The sequence below is a fragment of the Carya illinoinensis genome, chromosome 10 (assembly GCF_018687715.1).
Source record: "Carya illinoinensis cultivar Pawnee chromosome 10, C.illinoinensisPawnee_v1, whole genome shotgun sequence".
Taxonomy (NCBI): domain Eukaryota; kingdom Viridiplantae; phylum Streptophyta; class Magnoliopsida; order Fagales; family Juglandaceae; genus Carya; species Carya illinoinensis.
In genome coordinates, this window is record NC_056761.1 from 27,124,872 (window position 1) to 27,151,707 (window position 26,836).

The 26,836-nt window shown below is 37.5% G+C and overlaps 1 protein-coding gene across 3 annotated transcripts; it reads left to right on the forward strand.

The window, feature by feature from the left end:
* The first annotated feature begins 2,680 nt into the window (after nucleotides 1–2,680).
* Nucleotides 2,681–26,836, forward strand: LOC122279088 (FH protein interacting protein FIP2). 3 transcript variants are annotated; one of them, XM_043089422.1, is made up of 11 exons: nucleotides 2,682–2,844; nucleotides 3,018–3,127; nucleotides 8,639–8,773; nucleotides 8,880–9,038; nucleotides 10,214–10,297; nucleotides 10,501–10,547; nucleotides 10,629–10,702; nucleotides 22,866–22,924; nucleotides 23,860–23,919; nucleotides 26,176–26,256; nucleotides 26,405–26,836. In XM_043089422.1, exons 1-11 carry the CDS (start codon nucleotides 2,745–2,747, stop codon nucleotides 26,456–26,458), a joined length of 963 nt encoding a protein of 320 aa, XP_042945356.1. In that variant the 5' UTR covers nucleotides 2,682–2,744; the 3' UTR covers nucleotides 26,459–26,836. The 3 variants fall into 3 exon arrangements, with proteins under 3 accessions (XP_042945358.1, XP_042945356.1, XP_042945357.1); XM_043089423.1 differs by having other exon boundaries at nucleotides 26,176–26,238; XM_043089424.1 differs by lacking the exons at nucleotides 22,866–22,924; nucleotides 23,860–23,919; nucleotides 26,176–26,256; nucleotides 26,405–26,836 and adding an exon at nucleotides 14,447–15,824 and having other exon boundaries at nucleotides 2,681–2,844.

Sequence of the window (26,836 nt, forward strand, 5' to 3'; positions counted from 1 at the left end):
TATGGAGCTTGTTTTTACAAGCAGACGTTCATTAGAATTATAAGTTATTCTTAAGTGATAAAAGGGGATAAGATATAGGTGTCTCTAGCGAGACGCGTGTGCCGAATAGGTTTACCATATGTAATATGTAATTTGTCCTGAGCATGGTTACATGGTATTTTAGACCCAAAGTTGGCTTGAATTCATGTAGCCTGACTGGTTGAGAATGATAATTTAGTATGGGTTAGGATACGTGAAGGTAGTGACGAGTATATCATCTAAGGTTGGGACGCATGATTCTGTCAGTTGGAATCATGCGTCGGAATGTGGAAATAGAAGAATGAGATGGAGGTCTTAGTGTCTTAACCCTAAGGTGAATCACAAGGATTCATTTTAAAGAATATGACCTCGAAGGTTTTAGCATAGTAAATGGCACGTAAGAACCTAAGGATGGCTGAAGAGTGTTCCAAGTGAGGCATAGTTCTATTTTTTAGTATAGTTGCTTATGTATTAGATAGATGATGACATAAGGTTATGTGTATGCATGTAGGTTGCCATTTGACACGCACATGAATGAACTGTATGGAATGAGTATGGCCTAAAGTCCAGGTAAGTATTGCGTTCATATTCTTCTAGAATTTTTTGTAAATAAAAGACAGAAAACAAAAGCTTTTTCTCAAAAAGGAAATCGAAACTTTTCTCTCCACGAGACATGCTTTACAAAGAAGAAGAAAACGAAACATAAGTTTTCAAATATAAATATGTAGCGGCCCTCATTGGTAGCACCTTTTCACGCACCCAAAATATGTACGAGTATGCATGTGGATGAATGCTATGAGTGGTACGTATTGTATGTATGTTTATGAAAGGAAATGAAAAGAAGCTTTAAAAGATGCAAGAACATATGCTTTTAAAATGAAAAGAAAGAAAACTATTTTTTTTTTTTTTTTCTAAATGACTTTTACAAAAAGAAAGAAAACCATTTTCATTTAAAATTGACTTTTATGGACTGTAAGAACTGAAGAACCGTAAGAATTGTAAAAAAGGACTGTAAAAACTGTAAATGACTGAAAGGACAAAAAAGGAAAGGAATGGATTGTAAAGGAATGAACAGACTGAACAGATGATGTTTGAAAATACGTAACAACTACATGAATGGAATGGAAATGGTACCAAATGAATGGATTGGACTGGGCAAATTGTAATGTCGAGTAAGTAGTACTGGTAGTGCATCCAGTGTTGCACCCTGATGGAATGGATTCTCAACCTATGGCCATGGACGGAATCAGGTCCAAAAAACTGCTAACCCCAGCACACGAGGCGTAACAGTGTGCAACATCCAATGAAAGTGATAAGAAAAGAACGTATGCATGAAGAAAGAATGCATGTATGTATGAATGGACTAAATGCATGAATATACGTAAGAAAAGATGAACGCATGAATGTATGTATGCATGAATGTATGTAAAAGGACGAATGCATGAAAAGACTCCTTAAGAAATGAAGACAGCGATATATGGGGAATTGCTTTAAAGAAGAAAGCATATTTTTAAAGAAAAATCCCACCTCACAACATTTTCAAACGAACTGAAAGACGTATGCATGCTATGTATGTTATGTATGGAATGATAATTGCATGACTGAAAACCTATGTTAATATATTTTGACTGTATAAAGTAATGCTTACGAGTTATCAACTCATTTTAGTTTTTATGTGTACCCTCACAGGGACAAGATGAGCATGACAGGTCAGGACGGGCACAGTTCAAGGGAAAGAGCACGAAGGCCTAGGCAAGATATTTTGTACGAGAAGCTTTCATCATAAAATTAATGTTTTCCATTGTAAGCTTTTTAATTAACAAAAATGAAATTTATTTATAACATGAAGTCTTTTGTATCCTGGTATGAAAGGAAAGAAATTTTAAAAGGAATCGTAATTCTAGTCGCTTTTTATTGAAATCATTCTGTAAAGGACCCACCACAAGGATGGGCGTTACACCACTGCTCAATATGGGATGAGAATCTCCATTGTTTGAAGGCACACGAAGGGACTGTTCTTATAAAGGGAAGAATGAGATTAGATAAGGTTTCAGTGGGGTTTTGGCCAATTTTTGCATTGTATAACAAGGGGATTTGCATGATTGATTCTATGAGTGATGCTAGGTTTTAGGCAGCTCGATGAGCATGCAATTATTGGGCTTGGGGAACGAAGGAGGAAGGGGGAGGCACTCTATGTACTGGCAAAATTAGGGCAACATGAGAGAGGCAAACAGACAAGGAGAGAAAAAAGCAAAGCACTCGGGTTTGTCAATTGAAATCAATGGTCAGTGTTTTTTCTTTTCTGGTCTTCAATGGTCAGCGAATGGGTTCAATCAAGATATAGTGTTGGAATAAGTTGAAGATAAGATGAGATATTATTTTAAGACCGTCTATTTTCACAAAGTAGAGAAGGTTTGTGTTTCAACTATGTTCCAACTCCGAAAATAGACGAGGCCGGTCTTCTTTGTTTATCCAAACTTAAACTATCTTATCTCATCTCAGTATTACAACTTTTTTAAATTATTAAACAAAATATAATTTTTTTTTTAAATTTCAAAACAAAACTAATATTAAGAGATTATATTATAAAATAATATATCTCATCTGATCGAGCCGTGTAACCAAACAGATTATAATTAGGTGGAATGAAATTATGCTTCTTTGTTAAACCGTGGCACAGCCCATTAACTAACTTTCTTTGATTTAATGTAATACGTGGTAGAGCTATGAGTACGTCGAACATGCTTTCCCAGCCCATTGCTGAGCCTGAGCTACTGAACATGACGAAGGGCTCTGATTCCTCTTCTCTGGTTCATCTAAATATTGGTCAGCTCTTTCTCCACCCCTCTTTCTCTCTCTCATTTATTTGAACTGCTCTTTCCTTCATAAAATGATAACCCTAATTTTCATATGTTTAAACTATTCCGGCAGCCGATCAGAATATCAGAGTTGTTGGGATTGCGGTTACTGAAATCTATGTTTCTTTACTCCTTTTTCAGGGGGAAAGAAATTTTGTACAACCACTGATACATTGACTCATCGCGAGCCCGATTCGATGCTCGCCGCGATGTTTAGCGGTCGCCACACCGTGTGCAAGGACCCCGGAAAGGTATGCAGATTTTCTTTCAGTGGTTTGGCAGAAATAAATTTCCCAATGCTTAACATGTAGCTGTACAAATAAATGTTGCTTTCCGTTCAAGAATTGTTGCCCCTTGCAAGCGTAATCTGCTGAAAAATTTCTGGCAAGCCGTTAAGGTAATTTGTGGATTTGAGTAAAGATTTGAGCACATTATTACTTTTCAGTTTACATTCTGATAGACCTTGTAGCTATACTTTTTGAATTGCTAGTGGGTCCTGAAACCGCTTGTTCAATACCAAGAAATGAACAAGACAGAAAAGAACAGAAAGAAACAATCTTGGAAAAATCTTATTGAACAAGAATGTAATTATTCAAGGAATTCCCACCTCCATATACAAGATCAAAGTCCTCAGATGCCTTCCCTTTCCTTTCCATGCCCTTTTATACGAACTGTAATACAAACCCCTTCCTAACGGAGAAAACACCAAAATGCCCTGTTTAGCAATCCCTCAAACACACCCTGTCCATTACACGTAAAACTCCCCGTTTTCATTTACAGATACACATAAAATGCATCGTATCATTTACAGACTAAATTTCATTTACAGTCTCAAAACACAACCTTTCATTAAGTAAAAAGGTCCCGTTTTGCCTCTTCTTTTATCAACTGTCAACACCTCCATATTTCCTTCCAGCGCCCATAACAATTCTCCCCCACTTTAAAAAGCCTTGATCACAAGTCTGCTATTTTCATGCCCCTGCTCACAGCATCTTGCCGCAAGGTGAGGATACAATTCCTGAATGCTATTTTCATGCCCCTGCTCACAGCATCTTGCCGCAAGGTGAGGATACAATTCCTGAATCTTCCACAAGGATTCCAAAGAACTGTCCTCTGGGAGTGTTCCTTTCCACTGTGTGAGATCTTCAGTGACAGCTTGATTGCCCCTTCTCTTCAATCTCCTCTCCAAAATAACTTCTGGTTCTGATTGAATTATGCCTTCTCTGTCAACTGGTGAAATTTGCTGGCCGAGCTTCTTTTTGAGGCATGAGACATGAAACACTGGATGGATCTTGATGAAGCTGGTAGATCCAATTTATAAGCCACTATCCCCACTTTAGCTAAGATCTTGATGGGACCATAATACCTTGGTGCCAACTTCAAGTTATACCTTAGTTCCACTATCTTCATCCTCTCTTGGGCTTTGTTCAAATTATCCTTTAATTCAATCAAGATTTGCTCCCTAGTTTTAAGTTGTTGAACAATTGCAGCATTAACAGTTGTCCCTAGAACTAGGGCTGGGCTCCAACTCTGAACTACAACTTTGACAAAAGTTGGAGTCAAAATTAGGCTCCGACTCCGACTGGAGCTTTGGAGTAGGAATTAGAAGTTGGAACTCCAATCGGAGGGCTTGCCCAAAGGCCCAATGGGATGTTGTTTCGGGCTGGGCAAAAAAAAAAAAAAAAAAAAAGAAAAGAGAAAAAAAAAAAAAAAAACTAAAAAAAAAAAATGAAAACAATACAAAATAAATGAATAGAATCAATTTAAATTCGTAGACTAAAATATGTATACAATTTATACAATTTAAAGAAATAAATAGAATTAATTTAAATCCATAAACTAAAACATATATACAATTTATACATTTAAACTCATGGAAAGAAAAATTGGATTATTATTTGAGATTATTAATAGAACCAACAAACAATAATAAAGCCATAATGAATTATTATTAAAAAAAACCTAAATCTATAATGTAAATTAAAAGACATCATCATGCAAGCAAAAACACCTAATTCCATAGAATCATAAACATTAAAACATAATCATGCATGTAACAACACAAGATCTACAGGCACACCCCTGCAAAGTGCAAACATTAACATACGTATGGTATCATCACAGCTCCTCTATATGCACTGAGTCCGTGCTGGTAATCATAGTACAACTCGTGTTGACACTACGTCTTTGTTTGCAGACGTTGTAACCCAATACATTGGTATTATAACATTTCATCATAAAAACATATCATCATAATGTATGCACCCACTAGCATTAGGTGCCATATACGACTTCGCTCGGGCATTCTTTGAAAAGAATTCATTCAAAACCCATTGACGAATTTTTGTCAACGCAGGGTTACCACTTCATTTTTTACTCACTCCAGACTGGACAGAGGAGTTCTACTAGAATAATATTTTCATGCTATGCTTGAAAAATGCATTTCATGACATATGCATATGTAGTAAGTTTCATATGAAAATGACATTTATATGCAATATACTAAAATGATGAGAATTTCACATGCCATATAAGCAAGTAATCAAATGCTCAATGATATATCATATGATGTTTCATGCTCAAAATGAAATTTATGATATGAATGTGACGCTTATACAAGAATCATAAATAAACTATATAAGAGTAAGTTAGAAGCTAACTTACAAATTTTCCGGTGTTAGGAAATTGGTGCAGCTGTAATAAATGTTATTCTAAGTTAGCAATTGCACAACTAAGGAAGATGTTCATAATCAAATGGGTTCAAAATTAGTATTTACAAAATTGCGCCTATACTTCCCGAAATTGCCACTTAGGCCCTACATTTTCACTATTTGCAATTTGGCCCCAAATTTCACAAAGATCACATTTTCCATGTTCTAAAACCATCTATGCCTTTAGAATTGCAAGAATCAATTCACAATTATGCCAAAACCAATGAACTTGTGGCATGCATTTTTATAGGCCTATTTGTGATCTCAAGTCTATAACCTCTATGGATGCATGTGTGCTCAAATTGCATCAAGTTGTAACCATGAATATGATCTTAGGGACATGTTTAGAACTTAGATTCAGGTTACACGAGTTCATCCCAACATTTATGCATTGGTTAACACCAAAATCAACACAAAACCATCAAACCGAGTGTATGCATGATGCTTCTAGCTTCTCTTTGTCACTGTGGGTTTTAAAGCCTAAATGAATCATGCATTCTAACTCTCATGTTGATGACAAAGCATATCTAGATGCTTCACACTCATGCTTTGGAAACTTAGCCAAGATTTCACAAGATAAACTTCAACTAAGTGGAAACCGAAACATGCTTGATGATCAAGACAAGATATTGATTTATAAACCTATCATGACATGCTGTCTTCCTCAAATTTAAACCTTCAATAAATCTTCCATGACATTAGTAAAACATATAAGATCATATCAAGACATGCCATGGCTAGAATTTCATCCGAAAACAATTTATTCAAGCAAGACTCCACATTTGAACTGAAATGCATGTCCTCAAGTTAAACCTCATATAACTCAATCAAATCTTCATTCTCATGCCATAATTCAAAGCCTAACATGTCAATCGAACAGCCAACAAAAGATAGAGTAAGATTGCTTACAAAAACTGTGGCTTTGAAGGCTCTCAAGAACAACTCACTTCAAGAATCTCACACTCAACCATTTGGTTTCACCCTTCTTTCACACTAGGAGAAATTTGCTCTCAAGAACACTAAGAGAATGCTTGAGGAAGTTGTGTAAAGAAGTGAGGGGTGAAGGTGGGTATTTATAGGACTCAATGGAGGGGTGAGAGGCAAGGAGGGGGCGTTGGTTTGCTGAAAGGAAGTGAGTGAGATTGGTGTGTGTGGTTGGTGGAGTGCTTGATTGCGTTTTAAGGTTTGTCATGGCTTGGTCAGTTGAATAGTGGCCTAAACCACTTGATTTCCTCATGGAAAAGAGCTAGGTGAAGGCTATAGGTGTAGGTTTTTTAAAGGTTTCAGAAGTTAGATGAGAATCACATGAGAAATCCAAGTTGAAAGCCAACGGTTTTGGCCTCACCAAAGCTGTCCAGATTTTGATCCCTCTTTTGTCCCATCCTCTTGGTCTGGTTTGTGGGCATAATTACCAACATTGAATGGCCTTCACAGGTGGGTAAAGAGGTGGGGCGGATTGCCAATTGGTTAAGCTTGAGCAGAAAATGAAGGAAGTGTTTGGATGTGCATGGGTTTTGGTCAACATGATCTTCATCACCATCATATTTTCCAATTGGTTTTGATGCTTATGGAAGGGAATTGGCCAAGCATAAAATTGAGTGTGTTGTAGCACTTTCTTAGGGTGAAATGGGCAGAGTTGGTGGTGTGTGGAGGTATGTAAAATAGGTGCCGAAACTTTTTGAAGAACCTAGGGTACTCGTTTGGAATCTAACTTCACTTCCTAGGTGAATAGTGGTGATTTTGGCTTGGTTTATGGAATAGTTTTTGACCAACACTTAGGCCTGATTTTAGGTGATATCATGAGGTTTGAATGGTGCAGAAGTATTCTTGAAAAATTGGTGGAAGAGGCCTGGCTTTGGTGGCTTGTTGAAGGGTTGCATGGGGATGCACCAAACTGCTGATTGGTGGGTTGTGGTTGCATTGACATCCCTTGGCTTCAAGTGACATGGGTGGAATTAATTCTAACCTTCAAGGGTTGTCTAAAGAGTGATGCAAAACAAGTGCAAAAGACAAAAATTTCAGTTCTAAAATTATGGAGAAAAAGAGCTTGAAGAAAACGATGCAAAGTCATGATGCTTGAGTTACCATTCATGGGTGTGATGAATAGTGACCTTAACTCAAGTTAGAAGCCTTACCATGGTTGAAAGGGAACCCTAGGGACGTGTGGGTTGAGCTTGGGTGTAAGGGAAACCAATGGTATGGTATATGTGGGTCCCATTTGGAAGAATGAAATAAAATTTAAAGCTTGGGTCTCATGGATTGGGCTTTTATTAGGCCATATGAACAAGCCTTGGTTGTGGGCTTAGGAGTGGGCTTATTCATGGGTCTTATGTCCAGATTTATAGGGCCTACCTTTGGCCTCAAAGGCCCACTAGGCTGGGTTCTAATCTTGGGTCTTCCTTAGATTGGGTCAATAGCCTTCACTCTTACTAAGTTCGGCAAAATAGCCTTATGTCCGTTACATTGGGCCTAATATCTTAGTGTCCTTTAGGAAGGGCTTAAAGTGTTATATCTCCCAACTTGGGCCTAAGGCTTTTAACATCTATCCTTAGCCCATCTCATCCTTAGTAAACTAGGGCCCTAAATAATACACTCTTGAGCCTTCTCTAAATCCATCTTTGACCTAATTGCCTAGCCCATCAATATGCCATGTGTCCTTCTTCCATTTGCCTCTTGGCATTTATCCTCAAATTAATAAAGCTTTAATAATTCTAACTAAACCCAAGGTGTGAGCTCTTAAGCCAATATAAGTTTAAAATTTCCTTTAAAAAAAATAAATACAACTATACTAGCTAGGATTAAGGGTGCTAAGACCAAATCCTAAGGTATTTTTAAGTGGGGTGTTGCACATACCAGTGGGTGGATGCATAGTTTTCATTATTTTTTTGTGCATACTATATATTGATGCTACTTTTCCAAGCATCTAGAGTTTCCTGTTTCTGCTCATGGAGGTGAGAGTTGTTTATGAAGTCAAACCATGCATTGCTCTTTTTCTGTTTGGTTATTTGGTTTTTTTGTTCAAATTCTATATGTCATATTGGTTTTTTGCAGGGATATGTTTTTGTTGATAGGGATGGAAAGCATTTTCGGCATATTCTCAATTGGTTAAGGGATGGTGTTGTTCCCATGCTAACAGACTCTGAATATTTGGAGCTACTGCGGGAGGCAGAGTACTATCAGTTACTTGTATGCCATACTTTAATCTAGTCAGTTGTGTCATTTTTTTCTTGTTGACTTACTCGGTGTTCTCTCAATGTCATTCCACTAAATATGAAATTTTAAATTCTTTCAGGGACTAATAGATGGGATTAATGCTGTTTTAAATAAGAGGAAGAAGGAAGATGATGAGTTCAATACTGAATTGACACGTACTGATATAATCAAGTGTATACAGTCTGAGAGAGTCAGATTTCGAGGGGTTAATCTTTCTGGTCTGAATCTTTCAAAACTGGTAACTCTACCTTTTACTGGGCACTTTAAAAATTTCATGTTAAAACACTTGTTTGTTTCCACCTGCTGGAATTTTGTTTGACTTCTTTGCAGAATTTGGTTTAAATAGAATTTGACAGGGTTGATGATAAATACTTTGGTTTAAATAGACTTTTCATTTGTTGTCAGTTATCACTGAACAGCTATGGGGCTCATTTATCACTGAATAGCTATCAGCTACCTCCCTCCCCAGAGCACCTGGTGATATATCACTGAAACCTCCATCTCTATTTCAAAAACAAATATTTTGGTTTCATTAAACAGCGGACCTGTCCCTCCTATTGGGCAAAAAAACATATTTTGAGACCAAAATGAGCTTAAAAACCATAGAATACTGTTGGTGAGAAACGAAGGTACAAAAAAGTGGTTACTTCTAGCAAGAATCGCCAGAAATTGCCATAGGAGAGAGAGGAGAGAGAAGAGATAAGAGAGAAGAGAGAAGAGATAATAGTTCCGCACCTATTGAGTGCAACCAAAATTAATGATTATCGTTCCATCTATTTAGCACCAAAAACATTTGGTTAATTGCTATTTTCTAATATTGAGCTTATGGTTGGCTGTAACATTATAATGTATATAAAGATATGAAAGATGAATCATTGATTGATTTTAAAATCTAAATTGTGTATGTTAAAATCAGAAGGTTGCGTGTTTGATTCACATCATGTTCAATCTCCCTCAAACCACCTTTTAACCCTAAGGGGTTGGCCCAAGTGGTGAAGGCCTTGGTCTTGGGGCATCACTTCTTTTAAGGTCCAAGGTTCAACACCTCATGGGTGCAAACAATCTTTTGGGGCCACACCCCTTGGTGAAAAGTCAGTGATTTAACCATTTTCGTGTAGGGAAACTTCCAAGGGTGCGGTGCACGGGACCGGGGTTTACTCTGCTGGGGTGGGTCCAAAGGGCTCTGCCTTGAAGAGGCTCCCTGACATTTAAAAAAAAAAAAAAAAAAAAAAATTACTTACAATACAAGTAGGTAAATGCTTTACCGTCATGTACTCAATGGAGGCATGCTACTGCTAACTTTAATTCTGTTTAATTTGCCCCACCAAGAATTTTCTAAATGATGGTGAAAGTTTCAAGAAAAGTATTTGTGAGTTACCGTTCTGTTTGAAAGTCTCTTTGGCATATTTGCAGGACCTATCACTTGTGGATTTCAGCTATGCATGTCTTAGAAATGTGTTCTTCTCACGTGCTAACCTTCAATCTGCTAAGTTCCGGGTAGGTTCAATTTTGAATGCTAAATTGCATCCTGCCTGTGATGAGAGTTCACTACTATTATCTGTTATTGTTCTCAAGAGCCTTAACAATAGGTTACGATTTGTGCCTTTTGTTTTGTTTTGTTTTTTTTTTTTTTGTTTTAGTTATAGACATGTGTAGTCCCTTTATTTCACCAATTTAACAGTTGCATATGATTGTCGTAGGATGTGGATGCTGTGGGCTCCATCTTTCTCCATGCTACTTTGCGTGAGTAAGACACTGAAGCAGTCTTTTTCATTTAGATCATATTTTATAAATGGCCCTCATAATGTTTTTTTATTGCCTAGGGAAGGTGTGAATTTACTGGGGCAAATCTTCATGGAGCTTTATTAGCTGGAGCTAACCTTCAAAGTGCTAATCTCCAAGGTAATTTTTCTGTTCAGTTTTCAAATATATTTTTGGTAGGTAATGGTAAACTTTTACTAATAAAAAAAAAATAGGCATCGCCCAAGTACACAGGAAGAATACATGGAATACACCTATCAATAAGAGATATAACCAAAATATGAAAAGTATGCCCATTTGTAACAACCTTTCCCATAGGTTAGATTTGTCACGTAGATTCATAGCATAATGCCCGGAAAGAGATTCGATATTATGAAAATACCTCATTTATTGAATCATCAAACTAACTTAGCACGACAGTCTCTTGTAATATAAAAGCTGAAACATAACAAAAATGACATGAACTAGTTCTATGTGGTGATCACTTATTCAATTGTCTGAATCATAAACTAAGTCCTAATGAAAATATCACCTATTCAAGTAAAGTCTTTGAAATTAATCTACTCCTGGCCTTCCAGCTTTGCATCCTCGCAATCAACATTTGGGACATTAAAACATAAAAACTCATTAATAGCACATCATACTGTAAGCTTAACTTAAGGTTAACATTAGTGGTGTGGGCTTGTGGAAATTTATTAGGAGGGGCTGGTTGTGTTTTGTAAATCATATCTGTTTTGTGGTTGGAGAGGGAACCAGAAGCAGGTTTTGGCATGATGTTTGGTGCGGTGAGAATGCTCTTGTAAGTGCTTTTCCAGCTCTTTACAGTATTGCTACTAACAAGGAGGCTTCTGTGGCGGATCTTCATGCACTTTCTCATGGTCATCACCAATGGAATGTCCTTTTTAATAGGGCTAATCATGATTGGGAATTACGAACAGTTTCAGATTTTTTCAGGTTGTTATACTCCACTGGGAGGCTAACAACATGGGGATAGGATACAATGGAGGTCCAGTGGCAGCAAGAAGTCCACCGTGAAGGCATACTGCAAAGTATTGGCATCTCAAGGTATTGGAACTTTCCCGTGGAAGAGTATTTGGAGGTCTCGTGTACCATCCAAAGTGGCCTTCTTTGTATGGACTGCGGCACTTGGGAATATTTTGACCACGGATAACTTGAGGAGGAGAGGGCTCATGGTGATGGATTGGTGCTATTTATGCAAAAATCATGGAGAGTCAGTGGATCACTTATTATTGCATTGTGAGGTGACAAGAACGTTGTGGAATGAGAGTTTTAGAAGAACTGATGTTGCTTGGGTAATGCTTCTGAGGGTGGTTGATTTACTCGTTTGTTGGAAGGATATTCACGGCTGTTCTCAGGTGACGGCAGCATGGAAGATGATACCGTTGTGTATTATATGGTGTATTTGGTCGGAAAGGAACATGTGGTGTTTTGATGACAGGGAGTGTACTCTGGTGGAACTTCAGAAATTTTTCTTGCAAACTTTAATGCTCTGGTTTTTAGCCATTGTGCTTAATGGGACTAATGTTCATGACTTCTTTTCTTTAACTTAGCACTATTAGAATGTACTTAGGCATTTCTTCTGTATACTTCCTGTGTACATAGGCTTTGCCTATCTTCATTCACTTCAATAAAATTTACTTCTTACTTATAAAAAAAAAAAATTAGGTTAAGATTAGGCTTAATTTTGAAAAATTTCATGTATCGTAACATATGCAAAATGAACATAATTATGGAAATTCATGAAACGTGATGCATGCTTGACTGACTCCATGCATTTCCTATCAATTGTACATAACTTGTTCATCTTGTTTTTTTACTTATTTAGTGGCAATAATTACATGTGTGAATTGGTCCAATTGTCGTCGATTGTATATACATATCATAACATGGGCTTAAAAGTGAGGGCAAGTTAGGGCCTTTCCATGTTAACAAAGATTCTAAAAACTCTTATGTGAAAAGTAGTGGGTTGGGCTTTGCTGGGGGTTGGTTGGGTCATAATGATCCGAAAGGCAAACGGGTAGCTTCTGGGCCTAGCCCAAGCAGAAGCCCTGTGCGGGTTTGGAATCAGAAGAAAAAAGAACCCGATATTTCAGGTATTTTGGATGAGCTTAAGGGCGCTGTTTCGTTGCCGATTTCCAATTCGACGGTCACTGTGCTGGCACAGAATATTCCGACAGGTACTTTTGAAGCTTCTGGTGGGGCTAGGGTGGTGTCTCAGGTGCCAGAAAAAGAAGAGGGTGAAATCGAGGGTGAAATCATTGGTAACGAGTCGATGGTCACTCTGCTGATACAGAACATGCTGACAGGTACTTCCAAAGCTTTTGGTGGGGCTGGGGTGGTGTCTTAGGCGCCCAAAAATGAAAATGGTGAAATCGTTGGTAACGAGTCTAATCTGGATTTGGTTCTTGTTTTGGATTTAGTTTCTGTTGGTTACGAGTATAATCTGGTGGATGAGGCTTCTAGTTTGTTGAAACTGTTTCTGTTTGACAAGGGGAGTCAACAGTGGGAGCAGGAGGTTGTTTCCGAGGAAGATTTTGAGTTTAATGTGTCTGATTCGTATGAATCTTTTTGGGGGGTCAGTTCTTTTGAGAATAAGAGTTTGTCTTCTTCTACTCGGTCGAAGATGATGAAACCTGCACTGAGGGGGAGCCAGGTAGTCTGATGCCTTTACAGATGCTTCCTCCTCAGGTTGACCCAAAGAAAAACTCAGATTGGTTGTTAAAAAAAGTGGAGGAATTACAAGGTTGTGTGGGAATTTCATGTGTGGGGTTTGAAGACCAATTTAGGGCTCTCCTAGTAGCTATAGAAGCTGCTAATTCCATGGCAATGAAATCAGCTGTGAGGAAGGAAAGAGAGTTGAAGCGTTTGAATTGTTGTATTAGTTATGACAATAAGGAGGGAACTACTGGGATAGATAGAGTAAAAGGGAGGGGTTTTTCTGGTGTTAATGAAGCCTAAAATTTTGTCTTGGAATGTTAGGGGGATAAATGATGTTAATAAATGCCTTCATATTAGAGCTCTTATTCGTAGTTGGAAGGTTGACGTTGTTTGTCTCCAAGAAACCAAATTGAAGTTTATCGATTGGAATTTCATACGTAGCTTGTGGAGCTGTGCTTTTGTCGGTTGGATCCATTTACCTTCTTTGGGGGCTTCAGGTGGTTTCTTGGTGATGTGGGATAAGAGAGTTGTTGATATTGGAGACAACATTGTAAGTCAAAAAAGAATGCCCAGGGTAAGTCAAAAAAGAATGCCCAGGGTATGTTCTGATCATTTCCCCATTCTTCTTGATATTGGGGGCATTATTGAGGCTAGACGTTGTTTTAAATTTGAGAATATGTGGCTTCAAGTTGAGGGTTTTGTAGACAAGGGGAGAAGTTGGTGGCATTCTTACTATTTTGAGGGGACTCCTACTTTTGTGTTGGCAAGTAAACTTAGAGCTTTGAAGGCTGACTTGAAGATGTGGAATAAGGAAGTCTTTGGGAATGTAAAGCAGCAGAAAAAATCTCTTTGGGAAGAGCATCAAGCCTTAGAGTCAGAGAGGAATTGTGAGGAATCGTTATCTAGAAAAAAAGAAGTGGTGTTAGAACTTGAGTGGGTGCTTTTGTTGGAAGAAATTTCTTGGAGGCAGAAATCGAGTCTCTTATGGGTTAAAGAGGGGGATAACTAGTTTCTTTCATAAAATGGCTAATTCTAATAGATGTAACAGTGGCATTGAGTTGCTTAATGCTGATAATACCATTCTGTTTTCTCCTGATGAGATTCATGAGCATGCTGTGCACTTTTATAGTTCTCTTTTAATTGAGATGGTGGCTTGGAGACATAAAATTGATGATCTGATTTTTGAGTCATTGGATTCTGTTTCAGCAAACTGGTTTGAGAGGCCATTTGAAGAGGGTGAGGTGTATCGGGTGGTTTGTGGGATGAGAAGAGACAAAGCTCTGGACCCGGATGATAAACTATGGCTTTTTTTCAAGATTGTTGGGAGACAGTGAGGGCGGAGGTGATGCAGGTTCTTCATGAATTTTATGACTACCAAAAGTTTGAGAAGTCGTTGAATGCAACTTTTATTGCTCTTATCCCTAGGAGAGTAGGTGCTTTGGAGTTAAAAGATTTCTGACCTATTAGTTTGGTTAATGGAATTTATAAGATAATTTAGAAGGTTTTGGCTAATTGTATGAGCACGGTGATGGAGAAGATTATTTCAAAATCTCAAAATGCTTTTGTTAGAGGCCGACAAATTATTGATTCTGTGTTGATTGCAAATGAGTGTTTAGATAGTCGGCTTCGGCAAGGTGTTCCGGGGGTTCTTTGTAAGCTGGACATGGAGAAGGCTTTCGACCATGTAAGCTGGGATTTTCTGCTATACATGCTTGGAAGGTGTGGCTTCGGTGACAAATGGCGTGGTTGGGTTAGACAATGTATTTTGACTGCTATGTTTTCAGTTTTAGTTAATGGTCAGCCTTGTCCTTTTTTTAAGAGTTCAAGAGACTTGAGACAAGGAGATCTGTCTGTTATCTCCTTTCTTATTTATTCTTGTTATGGAAGCCCTAAGTCGTATGGTGGAGGCTGCTGTAGGGGGTGGATTTATTTCAGGTTTTTAGGTGGGTACTTCTTCTAATGGCTTTACTTCCATATCTCACTTTTTGCCAATGATACTTTAATTTTATGTGATGCTGTTGAGGATCAGATTAAAGCATTGATGGCTGTATTGTTGTGTTTTCAAGCCATTTCTGGTTAAAAGTGAACTTGGGTAATTCGGAGCTGGTCCTGGTTGGAATTGTTCATAATATTAATGATTTAGCATCTTTTTTGGGATGTAGAGTTTCTTCTTGCCCATGAAATATCTCGGCCTCCCTTTGGGAGCTTCGTTCAAGGCAAAGTATATTTGCAACGGGGAGGTTGAGAAGATTGAGAAAAGGTTGGCGGCATGGAAAAGGATGTATTTATCTAAAGGGGGTAGAATCCCCCTTACTAAGAGTACCCTTTCGAATATACCAATGTATTTTCTTTCCTTATTCCCTTTACCTGTTGGTGTGGCTAGTCGTATCGAAAAACTGTATAGAGCTTTTTTGTGGGGAGGTTTGGGCGAGGAGAACAAAGTACCTTTAGTTAATTGGAAAAAGTATGCTGTTCAATTGATGTTGGTGGATTGGGTGTTCGTAATTTGTGTAGTTTCAATAAGGCTTTATCGGTGAAGTGGTTCTGGAGATTTAATAAGGAAGTGAGTGCGATGTGGAGAGGGATGATTGTCCAGAAATATGGTAGTGATTTGTGTTTCCCCGGGGGGGGAGGGGGGGGGGGGGTGGGGAAGGCGAGCAGGGAGACTTATGTGGTAAGTTTATGGAAATTCATTAGAAAAGGTTGGGATAATTTTGTGAAACAAGTTTATTTTGGGGTAGGTGATGGCTCAAGAATCCGTTTCTGGTTTGATGTTTGGTGTGGTGAGACTGCTTTGTTTAGAGCTTTCCTAATGTCTTCAGATTGGCTGTTAATCAGCAGGCATGTGTTTCAGAGATGATGACTTTTTCTAATGAAGAGGTTCATTGGAATCTCTGTTTCTTCAGATCTGTTCAGGACTGGGAAATTGAAGAGGTTACAGATCTTTTCCTTCGAAGAATATTTGGAAGGGTCGTGTTCTGTCAAAAGTTGCTTTCTTTGTTTGGACAGTGGAAACATTCAGACTATTGAAAATTTGAGAAAGCATGGTATGATGGTTGTGGAGTAGTGTTTTATGTGTAAGAAAGCTGGAGAATCAGTGGATCATCTACTTATTCACTGTGATGTGGCAAAAGGGTTATGGATTAGAAGAATTGGACTGTCTTGGGTTATGCCAAAATCAGTGACAGAACTTTTTTTTGATAAGTAATATTAAATCAGTGACAGAACTACTTGCATGCTGGCCTAGAATTCATTCTTGCTCTCAAGTTGGAGTGGCGTGGAAGATGATTCCTTTGTGTATTATATGGTGCATATGGTTGGAAAGGAATGAGAGGTGTTTTAATAATAGGGAACATTCTGTAGATGATCTCTGGAAATTTTTTATGTTTTCCCTGTTTTCTTGGTTTTCAGCCATTGCTCTTAATGTTGTTTTTGTTCTTAACGTTCTGTAGATGGTTCTCTCAAGTTGCAGTCCATGAGTTTTTGTTTTCACTGTTTTAGTACTTGAATGTTCTTAGGTGCTTATTTTGTATACTTCCTGTGTACTTGGGCTTCGCCTATTACATTCGTTGAATAAAGTTTTTACTTATAAAAAAAGAAAAAAGAAAAAAAAAACATGGGATCAACCATTCATAACATGTAGTGAAACATGCTTGAGTTTGTGTTATCACATAACATATGGTGAACCATGATTAAGTCCATGTCACTGTATCATAACCCGTGGTGAAACATGCTTGAGTTCGTGTCACTACAAAACAAGCTTACAGGTGGTGAACCATGTTTGTGTCCGTAGCTTGCACATCCACCCATAATATAAGGCCAATCTTAAACCCTAGTATGTCATCACTGCCCCAAATCATTGTTCTCCACATACTTTCTCCAATTAATTACACGATTAAATTCTAAAATTTATCCATGGTTAAACAACACTAAAGTCAACTTTTAATAATTAGCAATCTAGATATCCATGGCCCCTAAACTACGAAAGTCCTATGTTTTAGATAAACTTCTTTGTCATTTGAAAGAAATGCACAGGGCCTTACTGAGTGGGTCACAATTGAGAGGTGTTGTGTGGCGGTTAGGTGTGGCTGGGAAGCTATGTGTGTTGGTTAGGGGAAGAAGATGAGAGAGAGAGAGAGTCGTGATGGGCTAGTGAGAGAGAAACCCAAGAGATACAGAGAAATTATTTGAAAGGTAGGGAGAGAACCGATGGCTCTTTTCTGGTGGGGCCTGGGGTGGCGCTAGCTTCTATGGTGGTGTTTCCCATGATAGTTGTGGGTCCTTCACAGCGGTGTGGAGAGCCTTACTTGGTCGACATCATCGCTCTGTTTTGAGGTTGGAAAATAGAGGGTTTCATTCCGTGCGATGCAACCATGGTGGGAGGTGCAACAGGTAGAGTACTGGCATGGGGAGGCTCATAACGGTGTTTATGAAGGGCAGCATGTGCTCTGTTTTAGGTTATATAAAACAGAGGCTTTAGTAGCTCATGTTCAATTGCCTTACAGCGTTTGGCTAGGCTTCACGACGGCTGCTCTTGGTTTTGGTTGCGTCTGGTTGTGGCTCTCATTTTCTGCTAGCGTTGTTGTGTAGAGGGCGACATGAAAGGGTTGGTGTCTATGGGACTTGCAATTTGTGGAAGTGGATGGTAGTAGCACGTTGCTTTGTGAAGGCCACGGGCTGCCATGACCTTTGGTGGAGGAACCGTATATAAGGAGGGCCTTGGGTAGTGGCTGGTGGGAGCAACCCTAAGTTGAAGATGATGGTTTTGCTGCGTGATCTCTGGGCTTGGTAGGAAGGGTGGGTCGCGGGGGCTTGGATTCCTCTACATGAGGGGGTCGAACTGTGCATAAATGAGTATATACTTGTGTGTGTGTGTATATTGTTGCCTTAAACCCTAGTGGAAGATGGAGACGTGCATGACTTGGAGTTTATAGACAAACCAGGCTTTGGGTCTAACAGGTTTGGGTCCATTTTATGGGCTTGGCCCATGAGTTCTCACATTAACTGCTGGGCGTGTGGTCCATTCAAAATTATCCAATAAACCTCAATTGGGTCTCAAAGTATTGGCCCATTAGTATCATAAAAATTATCCATCAAACCTTAACAGGCCTTAAATAAAGTTTTGGGCCTATGCGTCCAAGTAAATTTCTAGCCAACCTCAATAAATTGTAGTTCTTGGGATTATCCAATAGGGCCCATTAAACATAATTTAGGCCCAATAAAATTGTCCATATTTCATCTCTTATAATTTCGGGTCGGGGTGTTACAATCAATCATTTTGCTAAGGCCATCCATGACAATGAAAAATAGAAAAGGGGAGGGTGGTGGGTTCCCTTGTCTCAATCTTTTTGAAATATTGAAGAAATCCTCTAGGATGCTAGTCACCAAAACCGAGAAACCAATTGTAGAAAACATAATGCTTTGTACAAGAAACCGATCTCTCCCCAAAGCCACATCTCCTAAGTAGATAACACAAAAATTCCCAGTTCATATGATCGTAAGCCTTCTCCATATCCAGTTTGCATAATATACCTGGTACACCAGTTTTTTCCATTCTACCGATAAAAACAATATACCTGGTACACCAGCTTTGAATCTACTATCTAGACATTCATTAAAAATCACGCTTGCTTGTTTGATAGTATGCATTGAAGTTGACAACCTATATTAGATTTTTGTTTTGCTCAACACTGAGTCTATGGTATTTGTTATTTTCTTAATGCTACTTTCTTTCTTGCAATGTGGCACCCATATGTTGCCAAGAGTTACCTAAATAAATGCATTATTTAATAACAGAAATAGGTGGCATGTGGATTGATGAAGTTGATCAAAAGATAGATAAAATTTGATAGGAACAATAGTTTTGCCACACGAAATTATTGGGTTTATCATAATCTGCCTCTCTTTCTTTCATTCACTTGTAATAAAAGTAATGTTCCTCTTTTAAGTTTTTCATTGTCAATAAAAAGAGTCCCTTTTTCTTTAATTACTTTCACGTGCTATTCTTCTACCAAATGCGAGATTTTCACGAGTGAGCAGCTTGAATATGAGAAGAAATAACATCACCCCTTCTATGATACCCCATATGATAAGGATAAGGGTGTATGTGGTATATGAGATCCCGCATTGCTTGGAAACGAGAAGTTATTGGTCTTTATAGGATTCCAATTTATCATTCACTAGTCCTTTTGAAGTATAGGCCATGTGATTTGGGCCTTCCATCGGAGCATTAAAATGGTATCAGAGTGAGTCCCAACTAGAAATGTGGGACTCCGTGTCACCTACTACGGATTGGCCCGATGAGGATGTTGGGAATTTAAGGCGGTAGATTGTGATACCCAATATGATAAGGATAAGGGTAGGTGGTGTATGTGATCCTACATTACTTGGGAAGGAGAAGTTCTTGCTCTAAAATGACTAGTCAATTATACAATTAGAACCCCATTGAAACCTTATAAAGAGCAAGAACTTCTCATTTCCAAGCAATGTGAGATTCTATACACCACCTACCCTTATCCTTATCATATGGAGTATCAAAATCTAACCCCCTTAAATTTCCGACGTTCTCGTTGGGCCAATCCGTCGTAGGTGACACGGCTCAAGACCCACATTTCTAGTCGGGACTAACTCTGATACCATTTGCAACACTCTAATGTAAGACCCAAATTACATGACCTATACTTCAAAAGGACTAGTCAATGATACAATTGGAGCGCTATTGAAATCTTATAAAGAGCAAGAACTTCCCATTCCCAAGCAATGTGAGATCTATACTACCTACCCTTATCCTTATCATATGAGGTATTACAATCTGCCCCCTTAAATTCCTAACATCTTGGTCGAGTTTGTCCATTGTAGGTGGCATGGCTCAAATCTCACATTTCTAGTTGGAATAGACTCTAATGTCATTTGTAACGTACCAATAGAAGGACCAAACCACACGGCCTATAGTTTAAAAGGACTAGTCAATGATATAATAGGAGCTCTATTAGAACCTTATAAAGAGCAAGAACTTCTCATTCTCAAGCCATGTGGGATCCCATACACCACCTACTCTTATCTTTATCATATGAGGTATCACAATCTGCCCCCTTAAATTCCCAACATTCTTCTTTGAGCTTGTCAGTTGTAGGTGGCTCGGCTCAAGTCCCACATTTCTGGTCGGAATGGGCTCTGATACCATCTGTAATGCCTCAATGGAAGGCCCAAACCACATGGCCTATATTGTAAAAGGACTAGTCAATGATACAATTGGAGCCCCATTGGAATCTTATAAGGAGCAAAAACTTCTTCTTTCCCAGCAGTTTGGGATCCATACACCACCTATCCTTATCCTTATCATATGGGTATCACACCCTATGAGCTATGGGTGAAATGAATCTGAAGAACTAGCGCACATTACTCCAGCAACAGAATTCCAATTGATTTCTGATTCCATTAGTTAAAAAAAAATATTTATTTACGGATCAATTTCTTTATCAACACATCTCAATTAGAATGTCACGTTCTAATCAGTGTTGGAAAAAGTGCTAGGCACACTTAAGTGCTAACGACATCTAGAGCCTTAGCGCAAAGCACCAGCGCTTGCATGATTGAAGTAAAACATGCATTTTCAAAGAAATAAGTATAAGACAAAACATCAATAAAATACAATAAAAAGGTTTGAAAAGCAAGATAGTAATATGTTTTAGCCTTTAAGCTCAATTTGTTTTAGAGTATTATGCAACATAAGAATCAAGTAATGATCTAATATATATAATGTAAACATGGCATCTTATATAATGCTCTTGTATTTTACTAAATTAATACATCTTTTATATTTGATATCCTTAATCAAATCTAAGTACATGTTTGGATCAAAATATACCAAAAAAGCTCACGAGATGAATATATTGACATCTATGCTAACGATGAATTCCCTAATGGGGCAGGGCTTAGATCTAAGTTACAGCTGAAACCCGAGTTGGGGAAGCGCCTGTGGCTTCCCATCATCTAGGCCCTTCTTTCCGGCTCCTAGCAGGAAGGGTGCTACCGTTGTCATGCCTACTTATGGAGACGACCTCTGGCTGCCCCCATCCTACTCTTGTTATTCCTTTTTATTCAGAACGAACAAAAAATATTTCTATGCTAACATCAACAATTACCTATCAACCATGTATGGCACCATGGTATGCAAATTCTCTTCAATATCAAATGATTATTCAGGAATTTTTGTTCGCATCACTTTTTGAATCTTGAACTGATACTCAATGATTTGAATTCAAACTACAAGTATGAAGAATTTGAAGAATTGTCGAGAAAAATTGAAGAATTAAAGCAATATTAGATGAGTAGGAATTTTATCCAATGAAAAAAAGAACATGTTCCTCACTATCGATCCCACCGGTTGATTGGCTTAACAAGACACACCAAATGATCTTTTAACTAGACACAAGCCAAATTCATTTTAGTTAGTAAGAGAGCTTAGTCAACAATTGGAACTCCTCTTACACACATACATCCAATGTTGATTCAATACATAACCCCACAATTCCTGCACCCACAATTCCTGCAACACCCATTTTTATAAAATTTATGATGACCCATTAATGTTCTAACTACATCTGCAGAATATCCCAAAAGAACAGTCACTATTGGAGCTTTTTATATTCATTCATATGCTATAGATCATATAGTAGACACCCAATTTGTGATTCAACATTATCACACTGTTCCTAAAACAAAGCCCTCAAACAAGGGATGAATTCAAAATGAGTCTGCCCCACCTCTTTCGAGTGCAATTTAAGCAAAGACCCTCTCTGCTGCTTTTCAAAATCAGATCTTTTGTGCTCTTTTGATCTGTCAAGTAGCTATGGATAATCTTTTCCCTCTATTGTTTTATATAACAACCTCTCAACCGAGTTCGCATAATCATTGCCTTGCTAGTTATGATGGTGTGATATTCCATATGATAAGGATACGGGTAGGTGGTGTATGAGATCCCACATTGCTTGGGAAGGAGAAGTTCTTGCTTTTTATAAGGCTCCAATTATATCATTGACCAGTCCTTTTGGAGTATAGGCTATGTGGTTTAGGTCTTCTATCAGGGCGTTACAATAGGGTCAAGATGATACATTAGTTTTTATTACAATTAATGATGCGTCATTATTTTGATATTTTTCTATTTAATGGCAAACAAATCTTAGAGCCCGTGGCCTTCTTTGTTTTAAATTATTACCAAGAGACCTCTTTGACAATTGGAGATGGTTATATGTCCAGCCAAAAATTAGCAGCATGAAAGATGAACCCTATTTGTGTTGTGTGGTGTATTTGGAGAGAAAGAAATGCTAAGCATTTTGTGGATTTCGAGCGGCTATTGGAGGAGCTAGAAACTGTTTTTTTTTTTTTTTTTTTCCAATACTTTCTTCCTTTGGGTAGCTTCTATCGATATAAATGGGCTGAGTCTCTTTTCCTATTTCTACTTGTTTCTCTTATATTCTACCTGTGTGCTAGGGTTATGCCTTTTGCCTTTTCTTTTTTAATAAAATCTTCGATTACTTATCAAAAGAAAAACTTTTAGCAGCGAGAGCTTGCATTCTGTGGTAAAATTGGATTCAAAGTAAGTGTTTATCTTGTCATTCTACAGATGCTTGTTTGGTTAATTGTAGCTTCTTCGAAGCAGATCTGCGTTCTGCACACCTCCAGGTTCCACATCTCTGAAATCTTTAAGCTGTGGTGGACTTAAAGTCCTCCGTTTCTCTTTCTGGTTTTCTGGTATTGAGTTGGGCTTTCACACAGGACGACACAAATGGCTATTACTATCAATTATTTTTAAAAACTCAAGTAACATGTATTTGTTAAAGTTAGCTTATATGCTACTAACATTTTTTCTTCTTGCATCTTTAATAATAAATCTGCAAGATGGATTAAGCTTCAGAAATAGAACTTCCATAACATTGTTTAATTTTTGCAGTAAGCATTTTTGTGCCATAATCATTGTTTCGTATTGTTAATTTGAAGCAAATTTGATTGAACCTGTTTTGAGAAAAATTGTGAATTTGAAGGAACTAATTAAAACATGAAAAATTCTTCTTATCATCCTCACACTTCACACGCTACACTTATTTTAATTTTTTTTTTCATTTTTCTCTAATAAATGTGTAGTGTGTGGATGATAAATTAAATAATTCAATTAGTTTAATAAGAATAAAATGAAATAGAAAATAAAAAAATAAAAAATAATATTTTAATATATAAAGTGTGTGGTGTAGGATGATGTGTAGCATTTCTCTTAAAACATTGCTTCAACTACATGTTTGATGCAAGCACAATATTTTAGTGCCTTATGGTTCAAAATTGTCAATAGGGTATTTGAAGAAAGATGTACTGTGTTAAATATCCTTTTGAGAAGATATGGTTAAACTTTTGTGAAATTTATATTTTGTATGATTTCATAGTTGGACAGGAGTAACTTGTTTTCTTCTTCAGAAAAGGGGTGTTTGTTTGTCATGCTCTGGGACACTTTTATATGATCAAATTGTTGACCCCTTGGGTTCCTGATCAAAATATCAATCCCTTGGGGATTCTTGCGTCAAAGTTGCATGATATTTAACTTCTGCATTCTTAATATCTCTTCTCAGAATGCGGACCTTACTAATGCCAATTTGGAGAATGCTACTCTGGAAGGAGCCAATTTAAAGGTAAATGTTTGTTTAGCATTTTATACGTTGGATTAGGAAAGAATTCTTATGGTAATGGTTTTTTCCTTATTTTATTCTTGGGGTGCGGGGGGAATCAGATAACCAATGTCCTATTGACTCCCATGTATGCCTTGTGGAAAAACCGTCATTGGCATAGATGCCATCAATTTATGACTTGCTTCAATCCCTTTATTATATGTTTGCCCACTTGTGTGTTTGTATGTTGCTAGTCATCGCACATATTTTTTAAGCAGAAAAGAAAATTCTGGCTTAGCTACCTTGATGTAAAGAATAGATAAAATGTTCATCACATATCTGCATGAGTTCTCTATATTATCCAGTATTTTGTGAGTTTATTTGTTGCTTGCGTGCCTTTATTTGCCTTATCTGTGAGTCATCGCACACATTTTATAAGTAGATAAGAAAATTCTGGCTTAGCTACCTTGACATAAAGAATAGACATAATTTTTTTTTTTTTGAGAAAAGTAAGAAAAGAATAGACATAATTTTCATCGCATATCCGCATGATTTCTCTATATTATCCAGTCTACTAATGGAATACACAATTAACTTTGAGCTTACAACCTCACAATATCAACTCTCTTTTATCTTTCATAGTGTTGTACCTGTCCATCAGAATTGACAACCACATTGATACATTTATTTTTCCCAATCCAGTTATGAATGATCATTTGAAGTTGCTAAATAAAGTTTATCCTCGCAACCAAAGAACTGTCTATTTATCTTGGATTGCATACGTACTTGTCCTTCCATTGAAAATGAGCCTTGCAGTTTTCTTGTTAAATGCTATGATTTTGACTTTGCTTTGGTGCATCCCTCCCTCCCTCCCTCCCGTCCACCCTACCACACCTTACCCCATTACCTCTCCCTCTCTTCCTCATTACTTAAAGGTGTCATTTCCCCGTAGTTGGTTACCTTTAGTTTATTTAAACTTCTGCCTTTTACATCTTTAGGAAGAAAATATGGGAACATGTAACAGATCCTTGGTTAATAGGATGAGAAAAATAAAAACAATAGCTGTTTTTTGTTTCTCTATTTATGGGGTATACTTTTGTTAGTGAATCATATTTTTTATTTTGCTTGTTCCCAAGGAACTAACTAGCATTTTGTTTGTTAATTTCTGTAACTGCAAAACAAGAATACCTTAATTTGGTTACAATAAAGTTTTGCATTTTCACTTACTAAAAGCAACTCAAAACAAGCTGCCTATACTCTTGATGCAATATTATTCATGCTATGCTAAATGGTTTCATTTTATCAATGCATTGTCAAATTATCTTCCCATCATTAACCGAAATCACAAGGAAACAAAAATTTTCATGAACTTGGAGATTTTATGATGCAATCTTTTTGTGACTAAAGCATTTACTACAGCCGCAAAGAGATATCAGTAAACCGACAAATTGATATGGCTTGATATAATACGTTAGATTGTAAAGTAAATTTAACGTATTACATGAAGCCATGTCAGTTTCTAGGTTTCATTTTGTGATCTTTGTGGCTAAAGCATTTTTTTTTTAAGATGCATATTAATAGTTATTGAGTGGATGACTTGAATTTTCATTTTTACTTGTAATGTTCCAATTGAAAACTTTAGTCTGTGGTTTAAAGGGACTTCCATGGAATAAAACAATTTAAAGAGGGACTCAGAAATCTTTTAGCTGCTGCTTTTCACCCTTTTTTATATCTTTCCTAAATTGGAAACTGCACAGTTTTAAAAATTTTATAGGTGGATACAATATTAAGTAACTGGCAACGTGGGATGAATACTTTGTGATGGCAAATCAGTACCTACAGCTCGCATGTTCAAAACATTAATAGAAAAATAAAATGCCAACAGACTTTGCAAATTTAAATTAAGAGGGATTTTATTCGGCATTGTTGTTGATGTGCACAGCTATCTAGGTGGAGATGGGCCGCTTTGACACAATAAAATAGCGTCTGAAGATTATAGACTCCGAGAGTTCAGTCCAAATGCAATAGTTACCTTGTACAAGCTTTTCTGTGGGGTGCCTTTGTATTTGAAGCCAACATTGTTGATATTTATGTGCACATTTTTGTTTTCATTGTCCGAAATATTGTCTGCCATGTGCTTATGTGTCTATTGTTTCATTTAGAATATGATAATCACTTGAGCGTGAAAAAATTGAGCAGTCATACAATTGAAAAATGTTACAAATTAAAATAAAAATGTTCTCTTTTAACCACTTCTTCCACATCAACTGCATGTTTCAGGGGGCAAAGTTGAGTAATGCAAACTTGAAGGGTGCGAACCTTCAACGAGCATATTTACGGCAGGTTAATCTTCGAGATACAGTATGTGAAGCAAACTAGTATATGGGTTGCAAATTTATTTATCGTGAGATGATTCTTATTGCTGATTGATATGAGCTTTGCTTAGAACCTCTTCCATATGTTTTGAGGAATTTCTCTGTATCCTATTCACTGTTAATTTTTTTCTCAGCATTTGGAAGGCGCAAAGCTTGATGGTGCCAACTTGCTTGGAGCAATCAGATGAGAACTGATCCAAGCTGGATTACTACAATCAGGTTGACCGTTAGTTAAAAAATATGCGGCAAAGTGTGTCTTATCTGCCTTGCTCTTCTCCCGCCAACACTGAATTATCTCATTGAAAATCTCTTGTAAATTGTGGATAGTGTCTATGAAAATTTCTTCAATTACAGCAGTCTATAGTGGCACTTGATTGTAATGCTCAGAGCGGATATTAAAGAGTGGGTTTGTAAAGATGCCTCAATGGCTTCTTTCGCTAGTGCACAGGCAATGACAAGGATGTTGTGTTTTATACTTCAGTGTGTCCCGCTTAAAATACACGACATGAATGCTGCCGTTTATGGCTTATTGGCATGTATATTGAGTACTAATAAATTTTGAAAAA

Bases quoted from the DNA above. Each gene is read 5' to 3' on its own strand.
- LOC122279088 (XM_043089422.1), top strand. From the start codon at position 2,745: ATGAGTACGTCGAACATGCTTTCCCAGCCCATTGCTGAGCCTGAGCTA. The intron at 10,703-22,865 runs GTAATTTTTCTG...GTCATTCTACAG, and splicing joins TCAAAGTGCTAATCTCCAAG to ATGCTTGTTTGGTTAATTGT. The intron at 23,920-26,175 runs GTAAATGTTTGT...TGCATGTTTCAG, and splicing joins TGGAAGGAGCCAATTTAAAG to GGGGCAAAGTTGAGTAATGC.